Genomic DNA, 25,733 nt, shown 5'->3' with positions numbered 1-25,733 from the left:
ACCTTGTCAAATTGCTCTTCATATTTGGATTCATTTGTGATATCTTGATTTTCTTCATTCAGCTTGTCTACTCGGTTATCTTCGTCTCTAAGGACACTTGAAATATCCTACATTTCATCCTCAATAATTTCTTCTTGAAGTATGAATGAAAGTTTACCAAGGATTTCTGTTTCTTCAAATTTGTGATGATCTTGTAGTTCTTTAAGTGTTTTTAAATGTTGATCTTTGCTTGCTACCCTTTTTCTTTCTTATTTCTTCTCAACAACTTCCTCTTGAGATGTAATTCATGAAAGTTCATCTTCCACATGATTTTTTCATTGTTCTTAACCATGCTACCTTGTTTTAACTCGTTTTGGTGATTCAACGTGCCCCCCTTTTGATGTCCAAAGTGAGTTCTGATTGCCATCCTTATTTACTTCCTTTGACGATTCACTCCATTTGAAACTTGACATGGTTGATGGTATCTTGGCATGAAGGACAAGTAGGTCCTCAAGGTAGTAGGTCGTGTATACTACACCACCACCTGTGCCAAGAATATCCTTCATATCAATTTCTTTCCAAACTTGTTGCCCTCTTGATCCTTTCCTTGCGTGCAAGAAAATTTGATTCTAACCTCACAAGTATTACCGGCTTATGCACTCTTGGAAAATAAATTCTACATTGTAATGCTAACTCCACCCTCAAAAGAAATAACAAACAATGCATTTCCTTGTGCTTAGGGGTGCCATGTATTCTACATTGTCCTAGTGATGCAAGTTGAGATAATCCTTGCGGATATGGCTGCTTGGTCAAATCAAACCAAATTGGAAGAACATCAACTTGCTGACTTTGGTATTGTTGCCGGTCCACTAAAAAATGTTTTCTTTTAGGATTTTTTTATTTTCAAGTTTAAAAGTTTTTCATGTATTTTTTTTTTTTCAGCTTTTAAAGATATCTCTCACATCTCAAACATAACTTTGAAAGCTCAAAAGTGTTGATAGTTCCATGAATGAACTTTGTTCATGCCCTACTTATATTGCCAATTTCTGGTGGTATGCTGATGGAGGTGTGCGTACCATCAACGCTTTGATCTTCTAAGTTTTTCCAATGGATGAATCTTGATTCAATCTCCTGGTGCCAAATTCAGTTGATGTGGCAATGGAGGGTGTGCACACTGCATACCATCAACGCTTTGATCTTCTAAGTTGTTCCAATGAATGAATCTTGACTCATCCCTCTTTTAGCGCTAGTCTTTGTTGATCTAAATTTTGTTCTACTACTACATGCAGAATTGAAGACTGAATATTCCAAGTCAGAATACCAAATTTATAATTCTCTCTTTATTAAGGATGCTCATATGCTAAACAGTGTATACAAATTGTGTGATCAAATGCAACAACTCAAGGTTCCTTCTTTATTGTGGATTTTCACTTAGTTATCATAATGTGATATGTTGGTTAGCATAAAGGGACTTATGTTGTTCATTGAATGGATATCAACTGCTTCAACAACTTTACTCACTTCCAACCAAACAACTTTCATAGATATAAGGATTTAGAAAGTCTATCTAACACTACAAATGTGAGATAATGTTGATGATGGGGTGAGCCTCTAACCAATCCTTGGTTTGCCATGTTAACTAGGCATAGGAGGGTGTTATCTTCTACGGATGCGGAAATGGTTTTCACCATATATCAAAATATCGTCAATATATCACCAATAAGACAAGTTATCTCGATAAGCTATGATTGACAATATTATATGTAAAGTTATTGCGAAAATATATGGCTGATATATTAAGAATTTATCACAGAGAAAAACCCAACTTATTGCTTATATTTTTGGCGATAAGTTGCTAAATTATTGGCATAGTTCGCTAATATGGACTGAAACCTTAAAATCATTCATTTGACATTTTCTAATTTGCTCGCGTTGTAGTTCATCTGGTAGTGCTTGCAATTGGAGGTTGTTCAAGGCCATTCATACAAAGAAGAGGAACAAGTTAGCACAAAAATGCCTCAATGACTTTGTCTTTGTGCAATATAAGATTTGGTTGGATGTAAGAAAGACAAAGGGAATAGTAGTTGGTCCAATTGATTTGGGTGACATAGATCCTTACGGTGATTGGACATCACATTAGCAACCTTCACTGTTCACAGAGAATGAGCTCTACAATTTGGACAGGCTATGGAGAAGGGTAGATTCATAGTGTCATTGGATGACATTCACGAGGATGGAGACATTGAAGAGTATTCAAATGAAGAGTAGTCATTTCTAGTGTTAGCACTATCATCCAAGATTGAGGTCAACCAGTTGTGTAGAGTGAGGAGGCACAACCACAACCATAGTCACAATGAACTTTTAAGACTCGATCCTTTGCTACTCCAGTAGTTTTTGCTAGAGCTGCTGGGAAGGGGGAAGGAAGATGTAGATTATTTTAATTTTGTACTTGTTTTTATATTTTTCAAAGATAATTGGCTATATTTTTTTTCTTCAGAGTTCAAACTATTTGACTATGGCTACCAACCATCAATATTCCACATGAGGATGTGATTTTGTACCCTATTTTCATTTATATATATATATATATATATATATATATATCTACATTGAGCTTGTTTGGTTTGTTTACTCATGTACTGACTCATTAGATGCATCTCTTCTTTGAATATTTCCAAAAAATGCATTTCTAATTAAATTTAAATATTTTTTCTTTAAATTCCCGATATTTTCCCAATAAGTTGCTGATATACCTTCGACATTTCCTAATATTTTTTGGCCATCGACGATTATTTGCTGATAGCGATATTTTGAACTATGGTTTTCACATTGTCAGTACTCATTCAAGTACTTTATGAAGGCACAATCTTAATGAACATTCCAATAGATGTTAAACACTTGCAATTTACATCTAGATTAAACTTGCACTGTTTCTTACATGTAGCAAGTACCAAAGGGTATGGGCACTAGCTTCACCATTAATCAGTATTCAACAATATTTGCCATCCATCTACTTTGATTCAACATGAAATGAAATCCTAATCTAAGTGAGGAATTGAAGAAACCATGCAATAGTGAAAGTAACACAAGTAATCAACAATGAAGACCAACAATTACTTTGATAGCAGCATGGCAACAATTTCAACAAGTCTACTCTACTGTAATCTCCAAATCTATTAGTTACAAATGAGGAGACCTTGACCTTTTCTATTTGTTCAATGATAATGACCTGCCAAGATCAATTCGAGATCAAGGACTAAGATTTACCCATTAAAAACCCTAATTAGGGTTTCCACACTATCATCCAATTACACGAGGGCACCACCCGCTGGGCCAACAAGAAAATTATAATTCTTTTGAGAGCAAATGAGAAAACATGTATACCTGGCATAATATGATTGAATGTGCTTGGACATGTGACTGCAATTTTCTAATTGGTTGAAGACAAGTGGGTGCCACCTCAACATTCTTGTCTCAGAGACTTGATCAATTTTTTGGTGATGAGAAAATATCTTTTGATACTCAGCATTATCAGGCCCCTAAATATGATGGCATATTTTCAAATTGCTTCCTCTTCTCTAATTTTCTCCATCTTTGTTCTTTGAAATTTTCTCATTGTCGCAATCTGAACTTGATTATACTTGCAACTTGATGTCTGTTTTGATGACTTGACCTTGATCTTCTTGAAGTGCTGGAGTCTTCATGGACTTGGATCTTATAAAGTGATCTTGGATTTCCGAAGTAGATTCATGTTGGTAATGATTTCTTTCACTTGTAGACTTAGATTGTTCATTGAATTTCCACTTTGATCTTGATCTAGGATTCAGATTCTTCATTTTAGCTTTTATTCTTGAACTATCTTACTTACTTTGAATATGCATTTTGGTAAATCTGATTTTCAACCTCCTCATTTGAAGGTTTGGGCCTGCTTTTTCCACTATCCTTCATTCTCCAAGCCACTCCTTGTTCTATATTTTCCTTGTGAAAACAAAAGAGAAATTGCTTTAAGCTCACAAAATGATACGAATAAATGATATCAAGAAAATCTGAAGGCTTACATGATATGAAATTGCATCTAGATTTTCCTCCATATTTTACCTTGCAAAAACAAAAGAGAAATTGCATTAGGCTCACAAAATGATAAAAATAGATGATATCAAGAAAACCTGAAAGCTTGCATGATATGAAATTGCATCTAGATTTCCTTTTCCTTTTCCTTTTACTATACCAATTTGATTGAGAGTTTTGATTTTTCCACAGTCTGATTTTTCTAATTTCAACCCAGAATTCTCTTTTTTGCAAGTTTCAATTCTGATATCAAGAGAAAATTGAGATTCATCTCTTTTGAAATCCTCTCAAAATCGACCTTAATAAGATTGCACTCTCTTGATAAGTAGTCTGATCTTCATTTCATATAGGAAAATTGATATTGACAAAATGAAATGAGCTCCGGCCACTTTATAGGTGATTCAATGCCAAGAGTTGTGACCTATGGCTGGGCCGACTTGTATATTATTTGGCCAATCAAGTTAGTTTATTTAAATACATGAATTTCTTCAAAACGATGGACATTGATTTTTGTTTATGAATTGGGAATGGGAAAAGGCTGGAATCCAACTTTGTCCCAATTCCATGGGAATGAGGGAAGGTCAGATTCCGACTATCTATCAATTCCTTAAAGCCTTGCCTTTCAAATTTTTGATTATCTGCCTATTATGAACAAGGGCTCTCTTCTCCACTTCAGCAATTGTAAATTTGTGAGTGCAGATGTAGACCAGATCAGATCATCCTTCAAGGAGAGAAATACAATTGTTTTGCTCCTAAAGACCCATTCCAAACATTGAGCATGATGCCCAGACGGTCTGATATTGATCTAAAACAAAGGAGTGGAAATTTTGATGTTTTGAATCTGGGAATGGGAGGGGGTTTGGAATCTGAACTGCTCTCAACCCCACTGGAATGAGGGAAGGTGGGATTCCAACCTTTTCTCAATCCCCCTATGAAATCTTGCAGCAATTTGACTTTTTAAAATTGCCCGAAGTTTGTCTTCTTTTATGCTCAGATTTGTTCCATTTGGAGCTTGATTTCGTTTCTAGATTATGATTAACTTTTTGAAGGAGGTCTGGTTTTGCTAGCCTTGTCTTTGATAGCCTCAAATCTGATTCTATTCAAGGGAAATTGGCTTTCGTGCCCTCGAGTTTATTCATTTTCAGTTCTTGAAGTGAAATGCTGTAACTTTTAATGCTCTTTTAATGGGAACAAGACAAGGTCAGACTGCCCTCTTAATGGGAACAAGATAAGGTCGGGATCTGACCTCTCAATCCCTTGAGAATGAGGAAATTTTGGAGTCCGACCTGATCTTAATCCCAAGCAATTTCCTCAAGGATCAATTCGTCCTTAGTTTAGTTTCGACTTCCATTTTCCTCTTAGTGTTCATGATTGTACACCCTCATGATGATCACCCTTAGACTGATTTTCTCACGATTTGGAAGGTCACTCAAAGTGTGGGTCTGATCTGTATGCTTCTTGAAGATTTGACTTCCTTTTGGCTCACCCAACTTAAGACAAATCTGATTTATACCCTCGTTTTTCATTTTGAAACTTTGAGCCATTTGAGATCAAGGGAGAAATCTAAATGGCCGGGTGAAACTCAAAGGTGAAGGTTTAGCTGGAATGAGAGAGGGTCGGAATTCAATTTGCTCTCAATCCAGCCGGCCTCAATCCCATGCAATAAAATTACTCCAGCCCTTTGTTCATACTTAATTTTGCACGATCAGCCCATCATTTTATTAATGCATCACCTTGCAGCTCCTTCAAAAAAACCCATGTTTTCTACTTGTGATTGATTCCCGCATTGTTCATCAATTCACAAACTTATCCCAGATTCCGAAATCAGCAGTTTCCCACTGAATCTCAATTCTTATGACCGTGGTACTTAGGCTTATTTCTCATTAAAAATCCATGCTAATTGCATCTTGGTGGTGATCTTACTTTCAACTCTGAAGTCTTACTACTTCCTTGCTCTCTTTCACCTCTCAAGACTTGACTTCCCTGTCAAGCCAAAGTTGGCCAAAAACCCCAACAAGCTTGGAGACTTGAAAATCACTACCAAGACCACCTAAGACCACTACTACTGCAAAGCAAAAAGTGGGGGTCCCCATTTGCAATGGGCGATTGTGGGAAAACCTAACAACTCTTATCTTTCCCATATAGAACATATCCTTATTGCATATACGATATTATCACATAGAGGTAGCCATACCTGAAGTCAGCTAGACTATTTGAGCACCAATAATATGTGCAACCTTTAGAATGCTAATGTTTTGCTTGGACTATTCTGGGTTCATGATATTGTAAGTAGTATTGAACCAGCCCTATCCTCTTATTCATAAAAGATCTTAAACTCGAATGAATCTACTTCAAGAGCTGTCCATCTGTTACTTCAGGTATCTAACACTTGCTTATCAATCAAATGGGTGCTCTCTTTGTGACGTTCTCCTTGATCAGTTTTTTAAATATTGTATACTTGATATTTTCGCCCTTAGTATTTTGTGTGGATTGATTTTCTTTCACAATATCCATAATGTGCAATCTGTACCAATTCATTATTAACATTCAACAGCATATTTTCTGTAATTGGCAAACAAAAACTAAATAGTTAATTTACGTGTTTAGGTAGTATGCTTGATTTTAAGAGGTGGATGATTGCATTTTCATCTGTATTAAATTATTAATACAAGGAAACCCTTTCATTCTTCGTTTTAGTATTAATGCTCTCATAGTACAAGTTCACTTCATATGTTTGTTGGTGTTAACTTTATACCATTAATATAATTTCTCAAATGCATAGGACTTATCAAAATCGAAGCCAAAGCTGAAAAACCAATGCTTGTGTCTGTTCAATATATTCTAGTAGGAAAATAATATTTCCTATGTTTTTCTAGTGTTGAAATAATAGCTTGCGGATAACAATGGAGGGTAATATAAAATACAATGATCTGTATATAACATGTATGCATATATACCAATATATATTGTGTATAATGATATATACACATACAAATTAAATAACAAATCATTATATTAATCATTATTATCATCCACAAGTCTGATATATATCTTACTATAAATCTGAAGTTATTGATCGGTTCTGATCGATTTGTATTACTGTTCATGGGTATTGATTACAAATCAACATATGAGATAATGCTGCTTATTCCATGACAGACCTGAGTCTGTTTATGATTGTTCATATCGCCGATCACAAATACCTTAATTAAGAGTGTGTTAGTGCTGATTTGAAATGGCAGTATTAAGGTAATACAAGGTATCAGTTAAGTGAAAAGAGATGTCAATGAATGGACATGTCTCCACTCATGTGGAGGCATGTCTATTCATTGACAGGCCTCTACAAATTATACATAGACTCAACCCTATTGGTCTAGAGAGCATCACGGTAATCAACAAATGCTAGTCTCTCTAAGTATTCGATCACTATCAAATATTCATATTCAACATTAAATTTGTCTTTCAGAAGTTAGAATTACAGACATTGAAATAATTACTTTTTTTCATATTATAATCTGTTAAATAAACAAATTGATTGTGAGACTATTACTCAAGAAAATTAGAAAGGTTTAAAATATTCTGACCGAGAAATAAATCTAATCATTTTAACATGGTATGACAACCTTGCTAAGGAAGATCAAATTAGATTTGAGAATTCAGATTACTCAAAACACCAATACTTATTCTCTCTTGAGATTACAATCACATTCCATTCTTCATAATGTCAAGTGTAATCAGATTTGAGGGTAGTCTTGAGGGTGCAACAAACTTTGTATCATGGAAATTAAGAATCATGATGATATTGAAAGAAAATAAATTAGACTCATTTGTAAAGGAAAACAAAATAGAACCAAAAAATGATCCTATGAAAACTCAATGGATCGAGAACAATGGGAAGGCTATGAAGCTTACAGTAGATGCAATTAGGGATCATATAGTACTCATCTTCTCAAAACAAGATACTGCATACCTAATGTTTAAATCTCTTGAAAGCACATTAGAAATAAACAACATCGGTAGAATCCTTGCTCTAAAGAGGCAACTTAATCATGTAAAATGAACAAGGGAGAATCCATCACCACATATTTCATGAGAATCACTGAACTAAGAGATAAACTCTCAACAATTGGAAATCAAATTGATAGCAAGGAGTTAACAAAAATAGCTCTAGGTGGCCAACCAAATTAATGGGAGTCATTTATTCAAGGAATAAGTGCAAGGTCAAAACTTCATAAATTTGATAGGTTGACAACAAATTGCTTACAAGAAGAATCCAAACTAATAACTAGAGGAAACAATCAGAAACCCATAGATGAGGATATTCATGTATCAAACAACTAATTCTCATAAGGGAAGAAGAAAAATTTCAAAAGAAAGAAGAATACTTATGAAAAGGGCTCGTTCAAATTTAGAAAAGACATATCTCAATTACAATGTTTGAGATGTGATCAGTATGGACATTATGCAATCAAGTGCCTTAATAGAACAAAACAACAAGCATCCTTTGCTAAAGTTGGAAAGGCTAATATGAAACATGATTCTAAAAAAAAATGTTTGCTGCTCGGCCTTATCAAGTTTGAAACAAACTTAACGCTTGGGTAATTAATAGAGGATCATAAAGACACATCACAAGATTTAGGGAACACTTAGACAACATGAGAATCAAACAAAGAAGTAACTATTGGGGATAATTCAACATATCTAGTAAAGGGGGTTGGGATTTGTGCCATAAATTTGAAATCAGGCATCTCCCCTTAACTCACTGAATTATTATATGTTCTAGAATAAAAAGGAACCTGGTATCCATTTTTGCTCTTGAAGACAAAGGATATAGCGTTACCTTTATGGGTGGAAAACTTCTAGCATGGATGAAGAACTCCATCGTAAAGAAAGAAAAAACTATTGGAATAAGACATGGTTGTCTTTACAAACTTTGCAATGATTCTAACCAAGCCCTAATTCATGAGATTCTGACTCAAATAAAATATGCCACCGAAGATTAGGAGAACTTCACTTTAGTGCCCTACCTTCAATATGAAAATTGGTAACTGGGTTGCCCAAACTAAACCAAGCCCTAGGAAAGAATACAAAGGGTGTGCCCTAGGAAAGAATACAAAGAGGACTTTCCAAAATAGTACTAGTAAAACTAAAAATGTAGTAGAATCAGTTCACTCTGACTTATGTGGACCCATGTCTGTACCCTCCATGGGCATGGGAGGATTCTTATATTATGTAATCCTCGTCGATAATTTTTCTAGAAAGACTTGGATATATTTTCTTAATTGTAAAGAGTCGGAGGAAATACTTAAAAGGTTTAAGGAGTTCAAAATTCTTAAAGAAAATTTGGTTGGGAAGAAAATCAAAGTATTGAGAATAGATAATGGGAAGGAATACACTTCAATTCTTTTAAAGGAATTCTATGTAAATGCTGGGATAAAGAGGGAGTTTCTTGTGCCTTACAATCTTCAACAAAATGGAATTGCCAAGAAAATGAATAGAACCATTGTAGACACTGCTAGAGTCATGTATAACCAAAAAATAAAAACCTCATTTTGGGTAGAAGCCTCTAGGACAATTGTGTGCATTCAAAATAGATGTCCACACTCTGATCTAGATAACAAAACTCTTGAAGAAGCATTCATTGGTGTTAAACCTGACATAAGTCACCTAAGGATTTTTAGCTGTCCTATCTATATTCATGTGCCTATGGAAAGAGGTCTAAGTTAGAACCCACTGGAGAGAAAGGGATATTTGCTGGCTATAATGAAACATCAAAACCCTACAAAATATACATACCTAGACAGAAACAAATTGAACTAAGTAGAGATGTTATCTTTGAGGAAGACATTGCTTTCAAAAGATCCAAGAGTTCTCATGAGATAGAAATTCAAGATTCTCCTAAAGACATGGAGGAGGATCTTGCCCCTGAGATCTAGAGGGACTCTCCAAAAGAAATCATAAATGAAAACCAGTATGCTCTAGTAGAGGAACCCAACAACAACAAAATAGAGATGACTTTGGGCAAAAAAGATGATTAAGGAATCTGAAAATTATACAACACCCAAAGGAGCCTTTAAGGAAAGTAAGATACCCCATAGATTCTCCAGCCATGTTGCCTTCATGAGTGAGACCATTAATTCAGAACAAACTAGTGTTACAGAAGCTCTCAAACATCAAGTATGGAAAAATGCTATGACATAAGAGTATCAGTCCATTGTGAAAAATGACGTGTGGAAACATGCTGCAGACAACAATATAGAGAAACACATAGCTCATTTTATTGTCCGAGGTTTCTCACGAAAGGAGGGTATCGATTATGAAGACTCGTTTGCACCTGTTGCCCGGTACACCTCTATTAGAGTAGTGATAGCTATTGGAACAACTAAAGGCTGGAAGATCCATCCAATGGATGTGAAAACTGCATTCTTGAATGAGACCACTGGAGAAGAAGTTTATTTAGAGTGACCTAAAGGTTTTGTGATACATAATGCAGATTCACATGTATGCAAACTGAAGCAAGCCTTATAGGGACTTAAAAAGGCTCCAAGAGCTTGGTATGAGAGGATTTATCACTATCTTGTGGGACTAGGATTTTCCAAGAAAAATGCAGATCCAAACCTCTATTTTAAGGTAATTAATGGTGAAATGTTAATACTTATTTTATATGTTGATGACCTGCTGATCACAGGAGAAGATCACCTTATCAATCAATTTGAGAAGGACTTGGCCTCAGAGTATGACAAGAAGGACTTAGGCATTTTACATTACGTCCTTGGGTTGGAAGTCCAACAGAATCAGGGAAAGTATACTATTGATATTCTAACGAGGTTTGGAATGTTGGATTGTAGACCCATTTTTACACCTATGGAAACCAATTTACAAGAATTGAAGGAGCAACAACAGAATCATAATTTGCAGATCCCGCTCTCTATAGATAGATAATTGGATCATTGATGTACTTGTTTAACACAAGACCGAATATATGTTATGTAGTGAATGCTCTAAGCTAGTTTATGGGTGAACCAAAGGAGATACACCTTGTTGCTGTAAAACATATATTGAGATACCTTCAAGGTACTATTGGATATGGTCTTAGATCTACATGAATACTTTGGTTTAGATTGGGCTAGAAGTATAACCGATCGGAAAAGCACATCAAGATGTTGCTTCAGTTTAGGATCGGCTATGATCTCATGGATCAATAGGAAACAATCTTTCATAGCACAAAGCTCAACAAAAGCCGAATACATTGCGTCCTCTATGGGAGCAAGAGAAGTAGTATGGCTCCAAAAATTGCATGTGGGATTATTTGGTGAGCCCCTGAATCCTACTATTATCCACTATGATAATTAGAGTTGTATTAAGCTTTCATTGTATCCAGTGTTCCATGAAAGATCAAAACATATAGAGATTCCTTAGCACTATATGAAAGACATGGTAGAAAGGAATGTCATTCAGTTGGTGTATATTAGTACAAGCGACCACACAACAAACATTCGCACCAAGCCTCTCTTTAGAGTGAAAGTTGAATAGTTTAGGAACAAACTTTATATGGTTGAAAATGTAAGTCATTATTGAGATTGAGTCTCAAATTATTTATTTGTACTAATATATATATATTTAAAATTGTTTAATGTGTAAACTCTTTTTGTTTTGTCATGTGTGTGACTCCATGACTTTATGGCCCCCCTACGTACATTATTGAAAGGTGACAATCTTTCAGATAATAGACAATTTTAATTGGCATTGTAAGGTGATGACTTTACAATGATTAGTCTCACTATCATGATGGATATCATGTGACTTGATATCCGTGTACATGTCATGATAGTTAGTATCTCTTGGATATTGTGATAGATATCATGAGACTTGACATCATTTGAAGATCATTATGTTATTCATGGTGGATATTGCATCCATGGCTATATCATGATTTATTATGGTAGACATCATGAAACTTGATGTTACTGCACATACCATAATGAGGATATTGATGAAGAATGTCATGTGACTTGATATTCTTAAGCATATCATATCTTTTAAATATCACAAGCAAGGTGATATTTCTATGCTTGGATGAGTATTATCTTCACTAGCTAAGAGGGAGTGTTGAAATCATAGTAACGAGAATCGCCCAAAAATCGCTTGAATCGGCGATTCCGCGACCCGATTCGTCCTGCACGATTTTTTTTGAATCGTGAATCGGTATCACTGATTTCTGGGCCATGAATCGCCTGAATCGCCGATTCAGGCGATTCATGTAAAAATTGCCAAAATCGCCTTAAAAAACCGGCTATGAATCGCCCGCGACATGTAAAAAGGGAAGTTGAAATTTTAAAAAAAATCACTTGTTTTTTTCACTTTGTTTTTGACCTATTCTCTTTGTTATAACCCTAAAGGGCCTTCTATTTGTGAAGCATGAGTAGAAGAGAGGAAAAGTGAGAGAGAAGAAGAGAAAAGAAAAGCCATAGGTTTCCAACCGGCAAGAAGGAGGAGCACCAAAGAGATCAGCAGGCCATTTGGGGAGCCCATCAATTGCTTTGGGAGCATTAAGGAGCCAATATCAACACTCCTCAACTCATTTGCAAGAGGTAAGTGCTTATTTTTTTTCTTGCATGTTAGTGTATTATGCATTTTTTGTTAAATTTTTAGTGTATTATGCGTTTTTTGTTAAATTTCTATAGTTTTCAAGAATTTTAGTGTAAATCTTGAATGCTCTTTATTTTTACTAAGTTGCAAGCTAGGGTTTGTTGTTTTCTAATTTTTATTAGCTTCAAACTTTGATATTTTACATAAAAATATTTATTGCAGCAGCCTTTGCTCTCATTTTTCGCAAATTCCAATGGGTAAAAAAGATGAATGTTGGAAATATAATGAAGAGTTTCCTGGAAGAACCAAATATCAAACAAAATGCATGTTTTGTAAAGAAAAAATAACTTCCGGGGGTATTTATAGATTGAAATTCCATATTGCTGCTATACCTGGACATGATGTTACAGTTTGCACTCACCAAACTCCTGAGGCAAAATGCACTTGCGTAATGGCATTAGAAAAAATTGAAAAAGACAAAGCAAATAGGAAAATGCAAGTTGAAGGGTTAGGGGGTATTGGCTCCCATGTTCTCGCATCCGCAGCCGCATCCACATCTGCATTTGCATCAGCTTCCGCATCCGTAGGTTGTGTTGGAAAGGGTTCTTCTAGGCCTCCTTCTTATCCTAGTTCTTCTGCTCGTGCTAGTGCTAGTGCTAGTCAGTCACATACTGAGACAGAGTCCCACACCAACCTATTGTAGCCTAGAGTGCGAAAAAATAGAATGGATAGTTACTTTGTGCCCCGCACTACTCCTGGTTCCCAACCCACGCTTGAGGGCATGGGTTTGAACAAGGAGATTCACGATGCTGCCAGAAAGGAGATATGCAAATTTTGGTAGTTTTGCAACATTCCATTTATTGCAGCCAGGTAATTGATTTTTTTTTCTTTGTTTTCTTTAAAGCTAAAATTAAAAGTAAAAGTAAAATTTTAATTATATCTACCTGTTTTATAATTTGAGTCTTTGACATCTAAACTTTTATTTGTGACAGGGCTCCTTATTGGTAGAATATGATAGATGCAGTTGCTATTTGTGGTCCGGGGTTTAAAGCCCCAACTGAGGCTGAGTTGAGCGGATACCTCTTGGATGAGATGGTAGAGGACATGAGGGTTGACCTCGAGGAGAACCGAAAGGAATGGATTGCAAAGGGTTGCACCATCATGACTGATGGTTGCCGTTGGACCGATAAGAGGAATAGAACATTCCTCAATTTTCTTGTATCTTGTGGAGGTGATTGATCATTCTACTTTCCTACATACATTGTAAATTTTGATTTGTTGAATGCTAATTCGTTAATGATCCATTTAATATTATAATTCGTTGTTTTGTTACTTGTAGGATATACCATGTTCATAAAATCCATTGATGCTTCCGCACATGTGAAAAATGCCACATATTTATGTGAGGCTATTGAGGAAGTTATAGCAGAGGTGGGAGAACAAAATGTGATCCAGGTGGTGACAGATAATGCAGCAAATTATGTTGCAGCAGGTAAACTTTTAACTTTGCAAGTTTTGAAAATAAATTTATTTGAATTTTGAAATTTGAGTTTCTATTTGACTTAAAATTGTTGTAGGTAAACTTTTGATGGAGAGGCACCCCACCATATTTTGGTCCCCTTGTGCGGCACACTGCATTGACCTCATGTTGGAGGAAATTGGCAAACTTGAGTTTGTCAAGTTATGTGTGGAAAGGGCAAAAAATATATGCAAATTCATTTATAATCATGCATTTGTCCTTAGCACAATGAGGAAATACACAAAAGGCAAGGAGTTAGCTCGCCCAGGTATCACGAGGTTTGCCTCGAATTTTATCACCTTACAGTCCTTGTTGACATCAAGGGATGGATTGAGGAGCATGTTTGTTGGGTAGGAGTGGATTTGCTCTTCCTATGCTACGACCACTGTAGGGTTAGATGTGGCGGATTGCATATTTGATGAGGATGGTTTTTGGAAACCCGCTAGAGAAATCCTTAAGGTAAATTTATTGCAATTTAACATTTAGTATTTTGCTTTTACTTTAAGTTATATTATTTTATATTTAAGTTTTGACTCAAATTTTTTGTTTTACTTTATATGCAGGTCACTGAGCCCCTTGTAGCTTTGCTACGAACTGCTGATGGGGAGAAGCCCTCTATGGGCTATATTTATGAGGGCATGGATAGGGCCAAGGAGGCCATCAGAGCCCAATATGCAGGAGTGCAGGAGAGGTATGGCCCTATTTGGGACATTATCGATAGGAGATGGCAGAATCAGCTCCATCGACCCATCCACGCAGCAGCTTACTATCTGAATCCGGCATTTCGTTTCCGTCCTGAGTTCAAGGCGGATGCGGAGATTCTCACTGGCTTATACATAGTGATTCACAGATTGAGTAGCGATGAAAATAGCGTTGCTGCGATTGTTGAGCTAGACCAGTTCAACAATAAGGAGGGGCCACTTTTCTTTGGCAGGATGGCCATAAATGCTCAGACAACACTACAGCTAGGTAAAAATTAAATAATATATTCAATGTTCATGAATCTAGATTCTAAACTTAAAGTTGATTATATAATGCATTAATTTTAGAGTTGTAATCTGTAAATGAGACTAATTGTTTTTGTTTTTTCCTTATTTCAGATAGATGGTGGCAAATGTTTGGGGCCACAACCCCAAACCTTCAAAAAATTGCCATCCGCATTCTGAGTCAGCCGAGCAGCGCTTCTGGACGTGAGCGCAGTTGGTCCATGTTCGAGCACATCCACTCAAAGAGGAGAAACAAGTTGACAGTGCAGAGGTTGAATGATCTTGTCTTTGTTCATTACAACCTTCGTCTTAGGATTAGACAGATTTTGGGCGCTGACTCCTCTCCGATCATTCTAGAGGAGATTGATCCAGAATCAGAGTGATCACAGAGATCGTGGACCCAGTCTTCACTGAGGAAGACCGCGCGTGGGTTGACCCGGTGGATGTAGAGGCTGAGGCTGTGGCCAGGGCAGAGGAGGCAGCTAGAGCACGTTCAGGCATTGGTGGACGCACACGCGCACGCACAGACGCAGGGCCTAGCGACGTTATTCATGAGCCCATTGCCCATGCAGGGGACATGGCTCGGCGGTCCTCTAGGACCTACCTTACATGCCTTTCTCATAGGCAAACTGGATACTCAGAGGCTGAGGTTGAGGCTGCAACAGAGCTAGAGGATGATGATGAGGATGATGAGGCTTGAGCTGGAGCCTTGTTTTTATTTATTGTTTACACTGTATAGATATTGATAGTGATACTGAATCACTGATAGACATATGTTTCAAACTTTCATGGATCTTCATCTTAGATTTATACATACATTTATGATTTGATGTCTTATAGATCTTCATGATTTCATCTTACTGATTCTATGATTTGAATCATTATAATCATTTGATTTTTATTTACTTCAGCTAGCATACAATTTACATTTTAGTACATAATGATAACATAGTTATGTATGTGATGGATTTTATGTTTCATGTTTATGTATGTTAGATTCTATTTGATGATGTTATAGTGTTTTGAAGTTATATTCAATAAAGGGTGCATGAAATAAGTCTTAAATTGTTAAAATCTTTACATTTAAAGGGTTTTTTCAAATTTGCCGATTCATCGCCGATTCACCGGCGATTCACCCCCGATTCACGATTCGATTCGGCCGTGCCGATTCCGATACGATTCCGATTCACGTTACTTTGGTTGAAATAATAGCTTCATTTAGATAATAATGGATGATAATATAAACTACAATGATCTATATATAACATGCACGCATATATACCAATATATATTGTGTATATCTTAGATATAGATTCTCTCCCAAAAATATCGGGTGCTAATGCTGGTGTGTTAGGATGTGTTGGTGCTTTTGGATGCTGCCATGGTGCATCCAAGAAGCATGCCCAACGATTGTGGGTATGCTCGGAATGATTCTAAGAGCACCTCGACAACACCCAGATGCATTTGTGGAGTATCCATGATGTTTTCAATGCCTAGTCACTTTAATGACTTTAAAAAGCATGTGTTAATTGATTTTTTCAATTCTATTTTTGCTCCTAAACCCTAAAATGGTCTTAAAAGAGGCCATTCATTGTTCATTCTTCTCATTTTGTTTGCAACTAGGCTCTCTTCTTATTTTAATTTGAATTATCAATGGTGAAGTGTCATGCTATGGAATGGTTTATTTTTAATTATATTTCTTGCATTTCTTTGCATACATAAATTATAGTGTACACACACACATATGGACATACCCAAATGCATCCAAAATCCCCTCAAAAAAAAATTGCGCATCACCACCCCACACTTGCATCAACATCAGAACCAACATCACTAACTTAGGTGTATACTGATATATACACATACACGTTAAATAACATATCGTTATATTAATCATTATTATCATCCACAAATCTGATATATATCTCTAAGTATAAATCTGATGTTATCGATCTGTTCTAATCAATTTGTATTACTGTTTATTTTATCAATTACAAATCAATATATGAGATAATGCTGCATATTCCATAACAGACCCGAGTCTGCTTATCACTGTTCATATTGCCAATCACAAATACCTTAATTAAGAGTTTGTTAGTGCAGATTTGAATTGGCAGTATCAAGGTAACACAAGGTATCAATTAAGTGAAAATACATGTCAATCGACACATCTCCACTCACGTGGAGGCATGCCTATTCATTGACATGCCTATACAAATTATACATATACTCAACTTGATCGGTCTTTGAGAGCATCACAATAATCAACAAGTGCTAGTCTCTCCAAGTATTCGATCACTATCAAATATTCATATTCAACATTTAATTTATCATTCAAAAGTTAGAATTACATAGACATTGAAATAATAAACACTTTATTTCTTTCAGATTATAATCTGCAAAATAATGAAATTGATTTTGAGACTCTTACTCAAGAAAATTAGAAAGATATATAATATTATGATTTGGAAATAAATCTAATCATTTTAACAAAAGATACTATTTATTTTGTTTGAAACTGCATAACTGCAATGTGAGTACTAACTTATTTAAGTACTTTCAAACAGTGTTCTGGGACTGCGACTTCGAGTAGGACTCGGTGAGTCCGAGGTAGAGGCAGTGTTTCCAAGGCAATTGGCCCTGGACTCAGACTTGGCCGAGTCCTGGCAGAGTCCACTTGGACTCACCGAGTCCAAGGACTCGTTGTACTTAGTGAGTCCCGAGCCTAGGACTCTTGTCAGCAACAAACATAATAAAGTGCAAAAAAAAAAAAAAAAAAACAAGGACTTCAGTTGAATTTTTTTGGTTGTTATAACATCTATTTGACCTAAAAAGATCATTCTGCCATTTGCTTATGCTTGTGATAGAGAGGAAAGGGTTAGAGAAGAGTATTGGGGTTTTGAGAGAGAAATTAACAAATCAGTTGGCTCTCTCGTATCGATAGCTGATGGTTTGTGCAACTTTCTAGCTTGCACTTAAGCATTGGGAGGAGCTTAAGGAAGCATTTGGAGGAGGCTTCTACAAACTTGCATTTCCATTGTTTGACTTTGTGCAAATTTGAAGAGGTAAGCAACAAGTTGCATTTCTTTGTGTTGTTTTGTAATATGTTTTACAATCATATTTTTTTACTTTCCATTTTGTTTACATTTGTTTTAGTCTCTACTTCTAGTATCTATTATTTGCAATTTAGATTTATTCTAATTTATCTTGATAACATAGTAAGAAGGCCCTAAAGTTTAAAAATCTGATTTGATGCTAACTTTTTCCTATTCATAATATATTCATATTGCAGCAGCAAACACATTGACATCATGCCTCAAGGTGAGCCTTTGAAAGTGGAACTAGGTCTGCATTTAACCTTGATGCAGACCCGCTGCAATAGCAACGGATAGGGCTTCGAAACATGCCATCTCGGACCACAAAAAGGGAGTTGTTACATGTTGGCATTGCGGTGTAGTATATAACGGGGGAGGCATAGATAAATTGAAGTATCACTTAGAACATATACCTAAGCGTGATGCTAAAAAATGCAAAGATGAACCCTCAAATGTTATGCGAGACATGCAAACTCTTCTAGAGGATAAATGGAGAAAAAAGAATTGAAAAAGAAGCAACAAGAAGAAATGGCACAACTAGCCCAACAGGGATCTTCTAGTTTTCTCTCTCCATTATCCCTTACTCCACCTATAGATGCTACTGTTTGTACGAGTGTGACCATTGTGCCTCGCATTTGTAAGCAAAGATCGACACTTGATTCCATGTTTGTTCCACGCACGGCTCTAAGTGCACAACCATTGCTTAAGAGCATGGGTTGGAACAAGGAGAAGCATGATTATGCAAAATTGGCACTTGGAAACTTCTTCATCTACAACAACATTTCATTCAATGCAGCAAGGTACGTATTTATTTAAATTTAAATTTATGTCTTACTTCTCTTGTTTTCAAGTTTCAAGTTTCAACCTTCAAGAGACAATAATATGCTTATTTTGTTTATTTTAATTTGTATTTTGTTTTCAAATTTATTTATAATATACTAATTTGTTTAACTTTAAATTTTATTTAATTTGTTTTAGGTCCTGTTATTGGCAAATTGCAATCGATGTTGTTATTGTTTGTGGTCCGAGGTTCAAAGCCCCTAGTGCTGATGAGCTAGGGGGCCCTATTTTGACCCAAAGGGTGGCTGATGTAGAAGGTGCAATCAAGGAGTAGTGTGAGGTGTGGAAGACGAAGGGTTGCACCATCATGACTGATGGTTGGATTGATAGGAGTAGAACACTCTTCAACTTTCTTGTCTCCTCATTAGGTAATTGTACTTAGACATTAAAAATTTAGAAGTAGAACTTGTATTTAAGTGATTAAGTTTATAAATTATGAATTTATAAATTATGGTTCATCATTGATCATTATATTAATTTGTTTCTTTTTCTTCAAATGCCACAGATTTTTTGAAATCAATTGATGCCTTAGGAAAAACAAAGAATGTTGAATATCTTTGTGAGGTAATGGATGAAGTGATAAAGAACATGGATGAGGAGAATGTGGTGCAGATAGTTATAGACAATGCAACAAATTATGTTGTTGCAGAAAAATTCTTATGGACAGACACCCTCACATATTTTGGACCCCTTGTGTTGCTCACTGTATTGACCTCATGTTAGAGGATCTTGGTAAACTCCCTTGGATAAAAACAATTATAGAGCAAGAAAGGAGTGTATGCAAATTCATATATAATCATACACGGGTCCTCAACCTCATGAGGAAACACAATGACCAAAAGGAGTTGTCTCGTCCAGGGGTCACTAGATTTGCAACTAATCTTCTCACATTGAAATCTTTGCTTGGTTCAAAGGGAGGTTTGATATGCATGTTTGTTAGTGAGGAGTGGATTGCATCATCATATGCAAAGACCACTACAGGGATTGATGCAGCTGATCACGTTTTCTATGAGGCTTCCTTTTGGACACCGATTGTTGATATTGTGACGGTAATTTTCCTTTTTGTTCTTATTTCAACTTTATTTTGTTTATGAAATTATGTTATAAATTATTGTTCATTTAAAAAAAAAAAACTTAAAGCTGATTATTTCTCTTCCAACTTTCATAATGATTGCAGTTCATAAAGCTGCTGCTTGTTCTCCTACGAACTGCTGATGGAGAGAAGACCCTCAATGGGCCACATTTATGAGGGTATGGATAGGGTGAAGGAGGCCATTCGCTCTTTTTTTGCAGGGAATCGAGATAGGTATGGGCCTATAGGGGATGTGATTGATAGGCATTGGCACAATCTACTTCACAGGACTATACATGCAACGACCTACTTTCTTAATCCAACATACCAATTCAGCCCACATTTCAAGGCCGATGATGAGGTGTAGAGTGGCCTCTATGATGTTGTAGAGAGAATATCACTTGATTCAAGAGTTGGAACAATTGTAGTTCGTGAGATTGAGTTGTTTAAGAAAGCTCAAGGGGACTTATTTGCATGAGAGTTGTGCAAAAAAAATAGGACAAAATTGATGCCTGGTAAAAATCTTTGATTCTACATCCTGATTTCTAATTCTATTACCATTTTAATTTGATAAAGTCAAAGTTATTGATATGATTTAAAATTTTCTTGTTTCAGATGCATGGTGGGAGATGTTTTGCACTAAGGTGCCAAGTTTACAGAGGATTGCGATTCGCATCTTGAGCCAGCCATCTAGTGCATCAGGATGCAAATGTAATTGAAGTCTATTTGAGCACATACGCTCGAAGAAGTGCAATAGGTTGGCAATGAAAAAAATAAATGATCTTATCTTTGTTCACTACAACCTTTGCCTTCGCTATAGACAAATCCTGGGCATCGATACATCACTGATTGTATTAGAGAATTTTGAGCCACATGTAGAATGGAACACAGAGATTGCTGATCCTATCTTCGGTGAGGAAGATGTATAGTGGGTTGATCAGGTGGATCGGGAGGCTGAGGCAGTAGCGATGGTAGTCAAGGAGGCCAGAGCATGAGGAGACAGTGTAGGACCCTGAAGCTAGGAGTGATGGATCCAAGTCTGATGATGAGGATTATGTGAGTGAGGATGAGGATGAGGTTCAACCTCAGAGACAGGGAGAGAGGATGGCTTTATAGTCTTCCATGACTTATCTTAAGCGTACTCGTAGGATGACATAGACTACAATGAGCCTTAGTCTTCTAGTTGTTATTTTCATATATGTTTTTGTAACATTTGGATTTCCCGGTTCTAAATTAACTTCTAACATACTTGAGAATATAGTTATCACTTCGTTTCATAGGAAGTCAGTTATATCATTCATGTTCATGTGAATAAGATTTACCGTTAAAATCAGTTAAACAAAATTTCTTAACTTCAAAACTTAAAGTACCATCAAATGAAATTACTATTGAAATTGAAAATCACATACCTCGGAAAAACTGAAATTGAAATCAGACTAGGGATGCTTCTGCAACCACCTGGGTTAGTCCACAAATACACTATAACAATTTCACATGATGACTAACATCTAAAAACCGCTATCTCAAAATCAAAAGATAATTACACTTAAATACCACTGTAATTAAAATTAGGGCATCACAAACCACTGTATCAATTAGGGCATCAATTACCTTCGATTCAATTAAGGCTTTTGATACCTGCTATATCACTTAAGGTTATTGCTACCACGGATTCAATTAGGGCCACCGCTACTACGGATTCAAATAGGGCTTCGAATACCACAAACTCAATTAGGGCTTCCAATACCACAGTTTCGATTAAGGCTTCCAATACCACAGATTTCAATTAGGGCTTCCGATGCCGCTTTATCAGGTAGGGTTCCAGCTGTCACTTAATCAATTAAGGCTTGGAATTCCTTTTCTTTTGATTACTTAACTGTGACAATAACCCAAATTTAGAAAATATACTTATATTCGTTATTCATATAAATAAAAGTAAAATGATGGTAACAATGAAATAACTCAATTTAATCTAACCTTCTCATAAATAAAAGTGATATATTACCTGTTTTCGATAAACAAATGAATGCATAGCTTATCTCTGTCTAATGCATGTTCGACATCTTGAGTGAGGTGAATCATTGTCAGGGGCTTAACCACCCAACCTCAGACCAAAATATATCCCCACACGATCTTTAACGAGAAAGGCCCTCCCTACCCAGAATTGACAGGGAACATCTCACCATTCACTGGGTATCAAGATATATAACACGCCATTCGACATGGCAGTAGGAGGTCACCATAATAGGAATATGCATGAGCTATTAATTAATTCATGTTAAAAAAATTGAAATGTCATAACTGATACTGGTTCATATTAATGATGATTCCTTTCTCACACCTCGTCACCCATCTTCTCGGCTACATAGCCGGATGAGTCCTAAGTGTCTAGAATTCTTAGAAACAGAGGGCTTTAACATTTAATCAAGAAGATTATATACAAACAGAGGGCTTTAACATTTAATCAAGAAGATTATATACAATCATTATTTAACATTCTGTGATTATATTCTTTAAAGATCTCAAAATTTTCAACATTCTTCCTGAGTGATACAAGCATAAGCTATAGAAATGTTTTATGTATTATTTTTATGAATATTGATGTCGACCTCATTTTACCGGTTCCCTTCACCACATACTGGCATCTTCGCCCGGTGAATTCCTCGGTGCTGATAGTATTCTAGATGTGTTTGGAAAATTGTGATAGCATGTGCATGGTGTGGTTCCATATAATCAATCAATTTATTACAATTATCAACGGATTTAATAAATGATATAACTCAAGAATACTTGGTGAATGATCTCATATAAATCTCAGGTTACCAATAGCTAGTATTATAAATTGTTCTCTATTCAACATGCCTAGCCGGCTATGGATGAATGCTCGATCAGAGTGAAAAGGGTTTGAAAGTAAACATATTAAATTTATTCTTAGCTCTATCATTATGTAGCCGACAGCAACAATAAAGAAGAAACTGTGAAGCACAACACAAATATTATATTCAGTTAGGTTCATTAATTTATAGTTATTATTATGATTTCTTTTTTATCCTATCTATGGCTGAGACAATCCCAATGAACAGCATATACTCTGATTCATGACCCATTGTATTCCATCTAGGAAGCTTATATTTTTTTTGTATACAGGCATTCACCATACAGACTGAATATATATATATATTCGGCATTAGAAACTATTTAAACATGGTAAGGAAATGACAATAACACACTGGTTAGCATGTTATAAAGATTGAAAGGAAAGAAATAAATTCAAAAACGTTTCAACTACTCACAGCACCAAATGTGAGATTGACTATCACATAACCTGGTATAAGTGTAGAACTCTCTGAGGTCGATTTGTTTAAAGCTTCTTCTTTTGTTTGCTTGCAGGAAACTCCAGTGTTTAATTACTACGCAAATCTTCAGTAAATTCACAACTTGTACAGCATGCTGGGTTGGAAAGGTGCTGCCACAGCTCTCAAAATAGACCCGCAGAAATATGCAGCAAAACTTATATTGCATCTTTGATAAAAATTTAGAAAGGAAAGAATCTTGTGAAGAACGCTGCATACAGGAAGTTGAGTATACGGAAAGGCATAACAATGGCTTTCTCATTCAAATCATATTAACACCAATAGAACCAAGAACTGGCGATACAAAATGGAATAGTTGTCCATCCAGAAATAATCTCAGATTTTTTTTTAAGATATATAACTCAATGCTATATAAATCGGGTGCCCTGATATGGTAGAAAGTCGGTTAGGAGAGTTCTCCCTTCCTAACCCGACTCAAAAATTATAAGATGATTGAAAGAAAGAAAAAACGTAGCCAAGAAAATAATAATCGGGGTGAATGAAAATATATCCCATGACTTCCATATAAGGGACCAATTGTGGCTATCCGGCTCCCATCAGTTACAAGAATCCTTTCGACTACCCAAACAAATCAAATTTGAAGAGGAAAAAGAATAAAGGAAAAATAAGAAGTTGAAAAGAATAATTGGAAAATTATAGTTTGAAAATAATAATTCAATTATTATAATTTGAACATTACTATTATAATGTACAACTAAACATCATTCTATTAAATTATTTAGGTATAATGATGCCAATTCATTATAATATTTAAATGCACAAATTTAAATATTTACAATAATAATTACGATTAAAATCCTTTAAAATAATTTAATTATTTTAATTAAATTATTTATTAAATAACTCAATTATTTTAATTAAACTATTTATTAAAATAACTCATGCGATTCCATAGATGTATTCTGTTCCAAGTTGCTAGGTCCTCTATCTGTCTGCTCAGTGATGGTGATGCCCTGCCTAATTCTTTTCTGACAAAGTTTCCACCTCTTCGGCATGCTCCCTGCAAGAATTTTCTCCGTAATTAAATTATAAATTATATAACCATGAATAATCATAACAATTAACCTTTCATCCTAATGTCATGAATTCGCGATTAACGATCAACTAACATGTCATCTGCACTTGAAATCATAACGACCAACTAACTTACCATTTCACCAGATTATATCAAATTAAACTGCCAACTGACTTCATGTGAACCTCAACATTTATATTCCAAGCTAGGTCAAAAATTGGGATGTAACAGTTTTGAACTTTTGATACCATGGATTTCGTAATCCATGAATACTGTAGACATTTGACACTGCAGCAACACTATGTTTATTACTTTATACTTTATATTGTGTTATTCAGTTTTTTTCCTTCGGAAATTTGCTTTTATACTTATATGATCTATGTAAAATTGTGCATGTGTATTAAGTAGCTTCTATTTATCTCAATTATTGTGTATTTGATGTTAATTGACTAGATGCATGAAAAAATCTTAAAATCCTTAGTAATCTTTGAATTTCATGGGTTTTTCAATTTTCGGAGTCCTTGCTGAGTCCGGTCGCCGAGTCTGAGTCTGAGTAGGATTTTGACTTTCCAAGTTAGAGGCGAGTCCAAGTCCTGTAACTATGCTTTCAAATGAGGTAATTACTTTGGTTAGAACAAGCCAATGTAATAATTCATAATTGCATCTTTTACAAATTAATTTGGATGTTATGTTATGGAGTGTGATTTCACTAGATGTATAATATACTTGATAAAATAATCTTAGACAGGGTAAATTTTAATCTTAGACGGTAAATTTTGATTAAGGATTTCAATTGGTGCCACACTGGCTGCAGGATAAGAAAATACCAAAACAGGAAGGCAATAATTACTCTAATCTGAAAATGAGGAAGAGACTATGAGGATGATAGATAGAATCTCTAGAATAAGTCAATGCCTATGAATTCATGTCCTTAATACTTAAGAGGCAGTAAATATATGAGAATATCTGTAGATGTTAGGCAAACCAGCTTAGGTTAAAGTGATATTACTGTAAGAATATTGAAAAATCACTTGCAAGAACACACAGTTGGAAGACCTGATGGTATACCCGTGAAAGATCTGTTGATGTCTCACACCTGTGTGTGACATAAGATAAATATCCTTGTTATGAAGGGTTTGTGGTTTAATAACAGTCAGGGTAAAATTGGTTTAGTTGTTGGCATATTGGAGATGCCA

The 25,733-nt window shown here is 35.5% G+C and overlaps 3 protein-coding genes across 3 annotated transcripts in view; all 3 read left to right on the top strand.

Moving 5' to 3' along the window:
* The window catches only part of LOC149561700 (pentatricopeptide repeat-containing protein At5g15010, mitochondrial-like), a 107,704-nt gene that overhangs the window by 62,879 nt on the left and 19,092 nt on the right, over nt 1-25,733 (top strand). The window lies entirely within an intron of this gene.
* LOC149561702 (uncharacterized) lies at nt 11,946-14,853 on the top strand. The gene is made up of 6 exons (XM_089823828.1): nt 11,946-12,638; nt 12,859-13,506; nt 13,629-13,867; nt 13,976-14,128; nt 14,214-14,614; nt 14,719-14,853. Exons 3-5 carry the CDS (start codon nt 13,648-13,650, stop codon nt 14,507-14,509), a joined length of 669 nt encoding a protein of 222 aa, XP_089679954.1. The 5' UTR covers nt 11,946-12,638; nt 12,859-13,506; nt 13,629-13,647; the 3' UTR covers nt 14,510-14,614; nt 14,719-14,853.
* LOC149561701 (uncharacterized) lies at nt 14,713-15,976 on the top strand. Its single transcript, XM_089827889.1, has 2 exons — nt 14,713-15,124; nt 15,256-15,976. Exons 1-2 carry the CDS (start codon nt 14,713-14,715, stop codon nt 15,522-15,524), a joined length of 681 nt encoding a protein of 226 aa, XP_089684015.1. The 3' UTR covers nt 15,525-15,976.

This window comes from Cupressus sempervirens, chromosome 4 (assembly GCF_028749045.1).
Source record: "Cupressus sempervirens isolate cs-2001-9-10 chromosome 4, ASM2874904v1, whole genome shotgun sequence".
In the NCBI taxonomy this organism is placed as follows: Eukaryota; Viridiplantae; Streptophyta; class Pinopsida; order Cupressales; family Cupressaceae; genus Cupressus; species Cupressus sempervirens.
Note: the sequence above shows the minus strand (reverse complement) of the source record. Positions and strands in the feature narration are given on the sequence as shown.

Coding starts and splice junctions, on each gene's coding strand:
- LOC149561701 (XM_089827889.1), top strand. CDS start 14,713: ATGCAGGTCACTGAGCCCCTTGTAGCTTTGCTACGAACTGCTGATGGG. Junction 15,125..15,255: donor TCAGACAACACTACAGCTAG/GTAAAAATTAAA, acceptor TCCTTATTTCAG/ATAGATGGTGGCAAATGTTT.
- LOC149561702 (XM_089823828.1), top strand. CDS start 13,648: ATGATAGATGCAGTTGCTATTTGTGGTCCGGGGTTTAAAGCCCCAACT. Junction 13,868..13,975: donor TTTTCTTGTATCTTGTGGAG/GTGATTGATCAT, acceptor TGTTACTTGTAG/GATATACCATGTTCATAAAA. Junction 14,129..14,213: donor AGCAAATTATGTTGCAGCAG/GTAAACTTTTAA, acceptor AAATTGTTGTAG/GTAAACTTTTGATGGAGAGG.